At 41.5% G+C, this 12131-nt stretch overlaps 1 protein-coding gene across 4 annotated transcripts in view; it reads left to right on the top strand.

The window, feature by feature from the left end:
• The window catches only part of LOC146645431 (IQ motif and SEC7 domain-containing protein 1-like), a 92138-nt gene that overhangs the window by 38058 nt on the left and 41949 nt on the right, over window positions 1-12131 (top strand). Inside the window, exon 1 of one of the 4 annotated variants that reach the window (XM_085392983.1) lies at window positions 3493-3704. The exons of the other annotated variants lie outside the window; for them this stretch is intronic. Within the exon in view, the coding sequence (XP_085249109.1) occupies window positions 3586-3704 (119 nt within the window). The 5' untranslated portion in view covers window positions 3493-3585. Of the gene's footprint in view, window positions 1-3492; window positions 3705-12131 lie in introns of those variants that run through there. 4 annotated transcript variants of the gene reach the window in all.

The following is a 12131-nucleotide window of genomic DNA, read 5'->3' as shown; positions in this document are numbered from 1 at the left end:
AAGAAGAGAAGAAAATAGATTGCACTTCACTGGAAATGTGTTGATGCATTGTTTTATACATAGTTTATTTTTTTAGACATTAAACCAAGCAGAACTTGCTTTATGGAGAGGACTTGTTATCTGTCAGTCTCTGTTATGTTTGTACATCAACTTTAAAGTTGAGCTGAGAAACAGTTTTTGGACAATGGCAGTATTGTACAGCAGTAGACATTTTTAGTGTAAGATGAAGCTTAATGATTATTATCAGTGATGAAGTGTACACAGTGGTGATTGTGATTATTTGTCTAAACTGTTGAACTATTAAACAACAGGAGGGAAAAAAGTCAATCACAATTAGTACAAGAGGTTTAATCTTCAAATTGTCGGTACAGTTTAAAAAAAAAATCAATCAATATGTGCTGTTAAGAATGTGGCTCTAATGATTTTTAGGTCTGTGCATAAACGGTGCTGATTAATTTTCCGTCAATTAAATTATTTTCAGCTTTCATGCAAGAACATGAGGCACACTCAGTCAGCTCCTTTTGATTTGTTTTTTTTCCTTTGCTGTTTATGATCCACTAAGACAGTCCTGTGACCATCTCTATTTCCATCTTCACTTGCCTTCGTAACATTTAGCGAATGTGTCTGGCGCCCCCCTTTAAGAAGACAGACCTGTATAAAAGCCTGTGTGTTCATATAAAATACGTAAACAGACAAGATATTGGTGTTCTTTGCGTCTGGTTTTGTGTGCATGCCCTCTGCATAATATCCCGCGTACCGTCTACGGCTGGAAATTCAACATCGTACATAAAGGTCGCACAGAAGCATATCTTAATGTGTGCAAAGGTACACCTGGCAATAAAATAAGATTGCAACTGAAATATCAACCTCAGCACTTGTAATTCATTCTCGTTGTGAAGGCCTGAAAACCTCTCCTTTGTGCTGAATATGGTAACCATGAATTTAATGTTATTTGTCAGGTTTAAAGAACATCTTTCTCGCCACTGTGCTCCTCGGTCTGTATGTGCCCTGACTACTAAATCTCTGCTCTTGGTTTGCCGTTTAACAGAATGGAACTTACCATCGTTCCCATCAACCTCCAACCACCAAGTATCTTTTTGTCATCCATGCCCACAAACACCTACACTGACTATGTTTATATGCCAGTTTGGTTAAAAAATTAATAAATGCACATTTTACATTACAGCCCTGTATTTAGAGTTAGAAATGGAAATAAAGTTATACATTTTAAAAATACAACAAAAAAAGGCCCCGAACAGTTGAGCACCTGGAATCTTCCAGCCAGTCTTTGTCAGGTAGATGAGCAACATCCCCTCAATCTAAGAAAAAATACACAATCAATCCAATGTTGAATTTAACATCAGATGTGTTCAAAAGTGCAACAATAAAAACGACTAGTGTGTGAGTTAGATGGTACAATATTCAATACATTTAGCAAAATGTTAAGTAGAACTAATATCAATGCTAACATCAGAGCCCTGGATGAGAACCGGAAGCATGTGCTGAGGTTATTAAAATGAATGCTCTTATTACTTATACACTCAACTGGTTGCCATCGCTGTCAATGTTGGGAAGTGACAAGATGTATACAGCAAAACTGTGGTATAGCCATTATACCAGGGGTGGGCAATTCCAGGCCCTGAGGGCCGGTGTCCTGCAGGTTTTAGATCTCACCTTGGGTCAACACACCTGAATCACATGATTAGTTCGTTACCAGGCATCTGGAGAACTGCAGGAGCTAATTTAGCCATTTAAATCAGCTGTGTTGGTTCAAGGACACATCTAAAACCTGCAGGGACACCGGCCCTCGAGGCCTGGAGTTGCCCACCCCTGCATTATACTAAGGCTTGTCTCCTTTGGTACATGTAAATTTAAATCTTAAATTTTAAATCTCACATTGCAAGCCATGACCCAGGAACATTTGACACTCTTGTCATTCGTTGTTTGGGAGTCTTGTTTTCCGTATAGAGGTATGAACTGATCAATGACTGTGACTGTGTTAACTGACTGTGATTAACATTACTTGATTTCCATGCATATACTCATAAATCACAAATTCAAGACATTATGCCAGAAATTGAGAAATCTGCACTTTTCTTAATAATTACAGCATACACAGCTTGTGTGACTGCAATTTAGATAATGGACGTGCTGTACATCTTTAACCACTGCACATGCTCATTAACAAACATAGTGGTTGCACTAATTTGACACTGGATTGAAGTGAGGTTAACTTTGATGATGAAACACATTCTTCTTGGACTTTGAACCACAAGCCTTGGGTTTCTGTCTATATTCTAGTGTGTGTGTGTGTGTGTGTGTGTGTGTGTGTGTGTGTGTGTGTGTGTGTGTGTGTGTGTGTGTGTGTGTGGCCTTGTAAAGTCCCTATGAGAGTTGTTCTTCATACACATTATCCTCCCTGCCTACAGTCTCGCTTTGGATGCTGTTGAGGGTGTCAAGTCAACAACACTAACATCTATTTCCTAAGGGCATGGTACATTGTAGCTATAATAAGACACACTGTACATCATGTGCATCTTGTGGTTGTTTTGATGCATTTTTGCAACCAAAACTTCAGTTTTCTCCATAATATAACTGTATTTCTGCTTGTTAGTTCACACTTCCTGTCTGGTTTTGGAATTACTTGCACATGATGCAATATCTGTGCAAGCCATGTTGTTTCTAATACCCAACTTGGTGTGTCAGCGATTGCAAAGTTATGAACTGCAGTAATATGATTTGTAACTTATTTACCTTTATTTCTAGACGATTATTTGCCATATATCCATGAACTGATCTCCTTAGTTCTTTCATAGTTTTTAAAATATTTTTTTATGCAGGCATAATTAACTAGAGCCATGCTGCATCTTTACCTGCTTGCGCCACTCCTCATTAGACTGTGTGTTTTGAAAGACACTACAGAGAAAAGTGCATTGATTCCAGTGGAGAGAAAGATGCCGAGGGAGGGAACAGGGGTTGGGTATGTGAGAAGAAGAGAAATGGTAAAAGAGAGAGGGAGTGAAAACAAAATGGGAGGGAGGGGAGAGAGAGAGAAGGCATGATAATGAGCCCTACCTCTGACACATCCTCCTGTTTCTATGGAGACCAAGGAGCCAATCATACAGCCCTGCTGAGGACTGTACTACTGAGAGCAGATAAGAGGGTGGAGAGAGGTGTACACAGAGGCTCCTCTCTGTTTATGAGAGCCAATAAAATCCCAGTAGCTCTCCAGGAGGTAGTGCCTTCTTGCTTTCCTTTAAATGTGGAAGTCACCCCTGGCATTGATATCAGTAAAGAATTAGTAATCACAGAGAAGAAGAAGAAGAAAAAGAGGAAGAGAGGCTTATCACGAGACATCTCCTTTAGAGCTCTACAAGACCCCACCCCACACCTCCTCTTCCACCATCAGCCCCACCCCCCTTAGCCCCCCACCAGCTGCCAGCCTCTTGGATGCTCCTTGTTACATCACACGCACTGCCCTCTGGCAGCTCGTGTTTGTGACTGGGAGGGAGAGGGAGTGTGAATGTGAGTGAGCCCGTGTGCGCACGCTGTCCCACTGTCGAGTCCCGTTGACCAGCATACAGGATGGACAAACCAAGTGTTTGGCGCGCCGTGGTGAGCAGCACAGACCCCAGGAGAACAAGAGACCCCGGGTCCCATTCAAGCAGACCGGGCTCCGCCATGGGTTACCGGCTCTACGACATGTGAGTAACATGTTTTGTGCGAATGCAGACAGGACAGCCAGACAGGCGGGCTCGCCTGCCTGGGCGGCACTGATGCAGCTCCCATTCATAGAGACAGCAGTTGAGTGGGTGGCGGTGGAATACAGGGTGTCTACCTCTCTGGTGTCCATGCTGAGTCACCTATGGCATCCGGACCTTGCTTCGTCCTCTTGTGTTCCCTTCCTGAGCCTTCATCGTAAACAACGTCTCTCCTGGGGAGGGGCGGCGAGGTGGACCATACGTTTGTTTGAATGACATTCTCAGTTTTCAGCAAGATGAGTTAATACCATGTGTCTCCATGTAAATTGATAAAACCTATGTGTTGTTTGGTATTTTGAGTCTGCCATTATAACAGAAAGCACAACAGAGTCATGTGAATAATGGTTTTAGAGCCTCTGGTGGCTGGGAAACATGACTCATTTCTGGATGATGCTGTGACAGCTCGTACTGGGCACATGAGTTCCTCACAGCTTCTGCTGTATATTTGAGGGTGTGTGTGTGTGTGTGTGTGTGTGTGTGTGTGTGTGTGTGTGTGTGTGTGTGTGTGTGTGTGTGTGTGTGTGTGTGTAAAATGCGGCTGGGTCTAAGCTGTTATTTTTGGGATGGCGATGAGTCCTACGGTCTGTGTGGAAAGCTTGCATTTCTGCTTCAGTAAATTATGTGTGAATTCTCCTGTAATGAAAGAGAGACAAAATCCTCTTATGTGTTTTTGAAGCTAAATAATAGTATTATTGTTGTTGTTGCGCTCCACATTTTTTTTACATGTGCTCTTCTGCTGTCTAGCACATAAACACATCAGCTGAATAAGCATTTCGCTGCCTTATTTCTCTGCAGAGGGACCTTCAGGTTTGTTTTCCCTCTTAAAGCGTGTCTTTGCTGCATCACTGTAGACCCTCTGATTTCCTTACAACCCTTTGAGTGTAACCATGTACTTGAACTTCACACATGTACTTACTAACTGATGCATAACGGTGAGCTGTATTACGCTGTCATGTCAGGATTTAATACCATACGTGGGTATCTGTCATCTTAATGAATATGAGACCTTCATGGGTCTCCACTGAGTCTTTCACAGGCAATCTGGCACTGCCATTTAGTAGATTTAATCTCTGCCTTGTTTCTGTTCAGCCTGTATTAGTAAATATGGACACTCCTCAGATTTTAAAGTTTCTTTCATAATTACAATTTTGTAATTTTATGCTTAACTTTGAATTGCATTTCTGGTTTTTGTTGTTGCATATTAAGCAGTTGTGTTCAGAGATGGTCGCTTATTTCTTTCATCCTCATTCCCTCTCAGCTCTAATCCAAGTAAAATCTTTAACCAAAGACTGTCACATGACCTGGGTGAGGAGCTGACAGCAGGAAAGTGAAAGTGTTGTGCAAATTGTGGTTATTGTTGTCTGGAGACTGAGAAGATGTATTGCTGACTGACACTAATGCTTGTGACTTTTGTGTCTGTCAAACAAACTGAGGATCACAATGTCTGTTCAATACTCCTTTAATGAGGAGCTGGAGTTGGACAAGCATGTTGTGTTGTAAATGTCATTTCATCGTATTTGGCAGCCGCCCACCTCACTCTGGAATTCCGATGCTGTCCCTGCAGCAGTGGAATGCCAAAAGGATGATGATGTCCTGGGTTTCACCAAAGACTTTCCTGCCCTAAAGGGATGCAGAGGTTGTCTTGAGCTGAATACACCATCATACACAAAGTGTAATTTGTTCAGTTGAGTACAGTGGAACAAGCATGCATTGGTTTTGGCTCCTGTATATATACTATTCTTGCAAGGAAAGCTTAAAGAAGAAGAATTCAGGCATTTTCAGAAGGTATTTTATGCAAAACATTTACTCTACATCATGTTCACACTGACACGAGTTGTTTTGAGGGACATAAATCAGTAGTCACTTTGCACCAGAAATGCTGAGCAGCCACATTATTCAGTACTTATTGATTTAGCGTGTGCACAAAAAGAGTTGTTGCTTTTTAATAATAGACTATTTTTGGTTTTCTAAATCATAAAAAATGCATGTGTTGGAGTCGAGATGCGTGAAAAATCAATTGAGCTGGTATCACTATTGTCCGTAACATTCGCATCCACAAGGTGTGATCTTTGTGCATGGATTATTTTTTGGGATTCAGAATCACTTTCTTATATATTCTGCAGTGCACCGAATATACAACATTTCATGGACAAAGCAGGTAATAAGCATCAACTGGCTTTATCTTTCGTTGAGATGAGCCATGCATTCTTGGAGGGCATTTGTGGAGTGAATTAATTTTTAACAGGATTGCCAATCCCTGTTACTAGATGTTCTAAATGCATTGCCCCCTGATCAAGTGACGCCAATGCTGATGAAAAAGAGAATGCGTCACCAAGGGGGTAAGGCAGTGACGCCACATTCCTCCACTTTGCGTGCTCTCTCAGTCTGCAGACCCAGCACACTTTGCTGTCAGAGGCTCAAGCTCAAAGACAACTGCCAGCACTGCTCTGAATATGCCTCTGCTGTAGACAGGAACTGTGAGATGCATGGAGCTATTGCATAAGACAACAACTGCATGTAATGCATTGCCAGCACAAGGCACGACGAGCATGCTGTCAGTTCACATGGCATCAGCTGATGGGGCATAATGCTTAAAAGCAGGAAGTGAGTCACTTGTTAAAGCACATGCTCTTTGTATGTACAAACCTGTCTTCATGAAAGCCCTTTGTTCTTTTATTTGTCTGTGTCTAGTGTCCCTCATGGCAATTCTTAATTTACTCAAGGACTTAAATATATAATGTGTTTGTCGATCAATTGCGTTCTCATCAGTCCTTAATTTTTGACTGATGGCAGGATATTTACACCTTATAGTTCCCCCTCTTACCTCATCAGCATTGTTTTTGGCAGAAAACTAAACAGAATATATGAAAACAAATGCCATGCTTTTTTTTTTCTTTTTTTTTTTTGAAGGTGCAGGTGCATAGTATACTTCAACATCCAGTCAGAAATGTACCAGCAGTACAGTAGCATTTTGGTTTTTGCCGAAATGGCACAAACTTGGCTGTGCTCAATCAGCTCAAAGGCTGTCATTTGCACACTAAAACGTCAGCAGCTGGACATCTGTCGACTGACACTGAGATAGTGGCTGAGTTTGCAGCTGGAGCTGTGTCAGCCATGTGTGAGGATGATCAAACCAGTGGGAGCTGTGGGGCTCTCGGGGGCACATCTCAGTGAGTTGAAGTTTCCTCAGGGGAGTAGCTAGTGCTGATGCATTTGTGGTTTGAAACAGCCCATAATAAGCCTCTGCCTTTGCCAATGGCACCGTCAGAAGCCTCAGCACAGAGGAGAGTTGGGTGCTTTAGAAAAGGATGCATCTCCAGAACATTTTGTTCCTTTAGCGAAAATAAAAATGGATATGCGGGTGTGTTTGTCTGCAACAATGTTACATAATAACAACCAAACCAAGCGATCACTGACTACTGTTGTCTTTTCATTTTGATTGAGACTTTCATGGTTTTCTGTTCATAATTGGGAAAGGTGTAACTGTCACACTTAAAGCCTTTTCTGCACAGTGCCTACCAAGTGGCTCATGCTGCCTTACATTGTTTCATACAAGACATGCTAATCCTATCAGGGATATTAAACATTTCAAAGCAGTGTACCTGCATTCACAAATCCTGGACAAGTGCATATACTATAGCAGTTCTGTTACCAGCCCAAAGGTTATAACACAGCTTCAGGACGGCTGAGAGAGACTAAAAGCTGTGAGATCCTCCTCCAGAAGCCACAAAGTATTTCCCCCACTTTGTTTTTATTTTTCTTCTTTTTGTCTGTGCTTTGCTTTATGACTGTGTCTGGATTTTTCTTCTTCAATGCAAAACAAAAACTGGAGGAGTGAATTTACAGTCAGTATGGCTCATCCTCTGTTTCTCTTTCATTCTCTTTCGCCTCTGCTTCTGTCCTTTTTTTCACCATCCAACTAATGCTCTGCATGGCTGCTTCCAGGCTGACAGCTGACAGCTGAGCAGCTGTACTGTACAGTCTGTGTGATACAGGAGCTTGTGCACATGCAAACTGCTGTAACTTTAGTGTAAGATTAGCTGCCCTGTAGTATAAGCTGTCATGCTAGTTGGACACTTTAACTTCTGTGTCTCCATTTTGCTTGTAATGAAATTAACATGCTGGGCTCAGGACGTCAGCATCCCAAACAGATGAGGAAGAAAAGCTGCATGGCACACTCTTAAATTTTATGCTGCTATTTATAATAAATACATTTGTAGTGATTTAAAAATGGATCCTTTTGTGAAGCCTATTGAAGTTGGCCACTGGAGATCTAAGTGATGCCCTGCTTATGTGATGTGGTATGAATTAGGAAGAAATAACTTCCATGGTGTTTTATTTGTTTGTTTTCTTGAGTGAATCGGCAAACTTGTCAGACTCCTCGTTGCTCCGATTACATCAGCTTTTGTGGCTTCGATGCCTTTAAAATATGAAAGTTACCCAAATTTGCCACCAGGGGGTGAACTTTTCTAACATATTCATTCAGACAGACTGTCCTTCACACAGAAATAAATCAAAAGCTCAGGATCAACTGTGCACTTAATGAAATGATGGGTATAATTATGTCATCATAATGCGTGCTTGTGTAGCTTTTTCCTGATGTTATAAGGCCTGGCATGGTTTTGGTAAAGGCCATCATCCTACCAGGTTCCTACTAGCAAAGGCAACCACCATCTTTCCCCATATTTTCCCCTCATCATGGAGTCTTTAAGCAACCTTATCAGTGATTGACTGTGGCAGTCATGGGGGAGAAGTGGGGTCCTGTGGCTGTAGTGCTCAGTATCATCATTTATCACTACACTAGTTTAATTCAGCAGCACAGTGGAGACAAAACCTGTCACAAGGCCGTTCAAATGAGGGCATGTATTCAGACTGATGGTTGAACAGGTATTTTATAGCCTTTTTGATCTCAGAGAGTGTGGGCTGTATTGATCCACCTGCAGTGCTCTGAGGATTTCAGTCATGAAAGATTTGGAATATTTATATATTTTTTATTTTATTTTACATGCACTATACGGACAAAAGTGTTGGCACACAGAATTTAATCTTTGAATTCAGGTGATTTCAGCCCTATTGCCACAGGTGTATAAAATCAAACACCTAGCCATGCAATTTGGCTTTATATTTGTGAAGTTCGTTCTAAACAGCTGACTAAATTTGACCATGGTACTGTAATAGGATCCCATTATTGCAATACGTCAGTTCATGAATTTCTTCCCTCTTAGATATTCCATGATCAGCTGTAAGTGGAAAGTCTTTAGCAACCACAGCAACTTGGTCATGAAGTTGCAAAAACTGTAAAGTTACAGACCGCGGTCGCCAACTCTCTGCTGACTCGATAACGGCAGAGCTCCAAGCTCCCTCTGCCATTAACATCACCACAGAAATTGTCCCTGGGCCTTCATGTAACAGGCGTCCAAGCTCAAGCAGCTGAAGCCTTGTGACGTAAAGCATTCAATAGTCAATGCAAAGCACACCGCCGCTGCACTCTGGAGCAGTGGAAACGTGTTCTGTGGAGTGATGATCTTGCAGTCTGATGGGTCAGTCTGAGTTTTGGCAAATATCAGAAGAATGTTACTTGCCTGACTGTTTTGTGGCAACTGTACAGTTTGGTGGAGGAAGGAGAACACTATGGGGTTGTTTTTCTGGGTTTGGGGTGTGTCGCTTACTTCCAGTAAAGGGAAGTCTTAATACTTCCATTCATCAAGAAATCTTTTGACAATTCTGTGTTTGTAGCTTTGTGGTTACTATATGCGGTTAAGACACTTTCCTGTTTCAGCTTTACTTTGTGCAATGGGACACCGTTAAGTCCATAAAGGCATGTTTGAATGAGTTTGATTTGCAAGAACTTGACTGGTCTGCACAGACCCCTTACCTATACCCCACTGAACATCTTTAGGATAAACCAGAACTGAGATTGCAAGCCAAGCCCACTCAGCCAACATTGGTATCTGACCTCACAAATGGTCTTCTGGGTGAATGAGCAAAAAATCCCCTAAAACCACACTCTAAAATCTTTTAAAAGGCCTTTCCAGAAGTATGGAAGCTGTTACAGCTGCAAAGTGGGGGAACTATTCTGTATTAATGCCAAGGATTTAGGCTACGTCCACACGTACACGGGTATTTTTGAAAACTGAGATTTTCCGTTTCCGTTTTAAAAAATAATCCTGTCCACACGTAAACGCAGAAATTAAGGAAAACGCTGCCAGGAACATGCCAAAGTCGTATGTGGGGAGGGACAGTAACTGTGTGTGTATATGTAAGCATTTAAACACTGTAGAGAGTACAATTACCAGTAACAGTATTGTAGAAATTAATTTCACCAAAACAATAATGTGGCGCACAGTGTGACGTCAAAAAAGGCGCACACCTTTGACGCTGCGTTTTTCTCGTCCACACGTAAATGCAAAAACGGAGTTTTCGAAAATATCCACCCTGGCAAGCGTTTTTAGAAATCTCCGTTTTCAGTGACCGAAAACGCCGTTTACGTGTGGACGGAAGGTGCAAACACATAGAAAATCTGCGTTTTCAAAAATTACGTAAAATTGTGTGGACGTAGCCTTAGAAAGAGAAGTTGGAAAAGCTTGTACTGTAGATGGCTCAGCATATTGGTCCACATGTGTGATCCGTGGTGTATGGACTTGTTCTCATCTGGTGCTCTTCCACTCTACTTGAGTAATGAAAGTGCTTTTATACAATGTTTCTCTTTCAGCCACTGACAAACACATTCATACAAGCACTTTCTTCTACATCAAGTGCTTTCAATCTAACATTCACACTCTAAATGCATCAAGCGGAATCCCAAGGATTCTTTGGCATGCAGACTGGAGCAGCCAGAGATTGAACCACCAACCTTCCAATTACCATATGACCTGCCCTAGCTCCTGAGCTATCGCCAGCAATTTTTGGCTGTGTTTGACTTACATTATTTATTTATTTTTTGTAACTTGGGGCGATGCAGTTGATTACTGCTCTTGACTCTGACCTGTGCAAAAATGCACTTGACATTGTTTTACAGGGTAAAAACTTAAAGTAAAAGCCTTTATAGTGAAAAGCACCCATTTTGACCACAGTTAACAGAACAGTTCTCTGCTCTCACATTTTTGCTCCCCACACATGTGGACGTGCCTAAGCTTACAATTTTGAACAATCGTCAATCTGCTCAGGAAATTACAGCCTGTTGCACTTGTATACGCACTTACTCAAGTCTTTGTCCTAAAAAAACCCAAATAATAGTCTGTCATGTGCTCTTGAATCAGAGCCGCTAAGCTATTATGCCATCTATATTGTTGTAAGAGTCATACTTCTTTGCCTTGACAGACTGTAATATGTTCTGCTAACAATGCAGTGAGGTTTTTACATACACTAACCACTGGTGTGAAAAAGAAAGGGACAACTAAAAGGGCTTTCATCACCATTTCCAAATGGTGAGAAGAACAGAAGTTAAGTGCAGATACACGCTTTTTACCTACAGCTTAATTGTCGTCTTCATCTCTAGGTATCGTCTTTAAATGTCACATGACATGTAACCACTAAAATTCAGAGTGCAGTAATGTACACAGGAGGGTAAGCGCACTTCTACACTTACAGCTTTCGCTGAAGTAAATTGACAGGAAGAGCACAGATTTGCTGATTTTTCTGTGAGATGTGTGTAAATCAGGAGGCCTCAGTTGTGACAAAAGCCTGATGAATGGTGCTTAGGTTCATTAATTCCTCAGTCTCCCTTCTGTTCACATAGGCTCCCACTAAAGCCTTTGTCCTGCTCTGGTCTTTCTATATCTTGGCTTGGGAAAGCGGACATGAAGCCCATATTGTGTGAAAGGAGTCATGTGGTGATTGACTCCTCAGCCCAAACAGATCTAACTATAGTAATTAGTATATTAATATGTAAATATGAACATTACTCCACGTGTTTGTTTGTCTGTAATTGCATACGTGAGTTTAATTGTTTGTGTAAATATGTGGCATTTTGAGTGTTTGTGTGTTTGGACATAAACAATGGCTGAATATTGATGAGAGGCCCTTCCACGCCCGTTTCCCATGACTGCTGGGACTGGGTGGCACTGCAGCGTGGCACTGCATCTCAGGCAGAGAAAGAACAGCTCTGTGCTTCTCTTCAAATGCAAAACCCCCTTTAGACAGAAAGGAGAGCAACGTTTTAAGCCTTATAGCTCTACAAGGACCTGCAGCACATATGAGCACAGTTTTAATACAGACACAAACTTATCTATGAGGGGTTTAATATGCCGGCCTTATTTATGCACCTGAAATCCATTCTTCCTTTATTACATTCTTTCTGAATAGGTCTGCCAATGCACCTTTCATATCTTACTTGGAGTGTATGAATCATTTTATTGACTATAATCTCAC

The sequence above is a fragment of the Rhamphochromis longiceps genome, linkage group LG20 (genome assembly GCF_057381845.1).
Source record: "Rhamphochromis longiceps isolate RC_006_pf linkage group LG20, R_longiceps_female_GT1.1, whole genome shotgun sequence".
Lineage (NCBI taxonomy): Eukaryota > Metazoa > Chordata > Actinopteri > Cichliformes > Cichlidae > Rhamphochromis > Rhamphochromis longiceps.
This window is presented reverse-complemented; position numbering and strand designations above follow the sequence as displayed.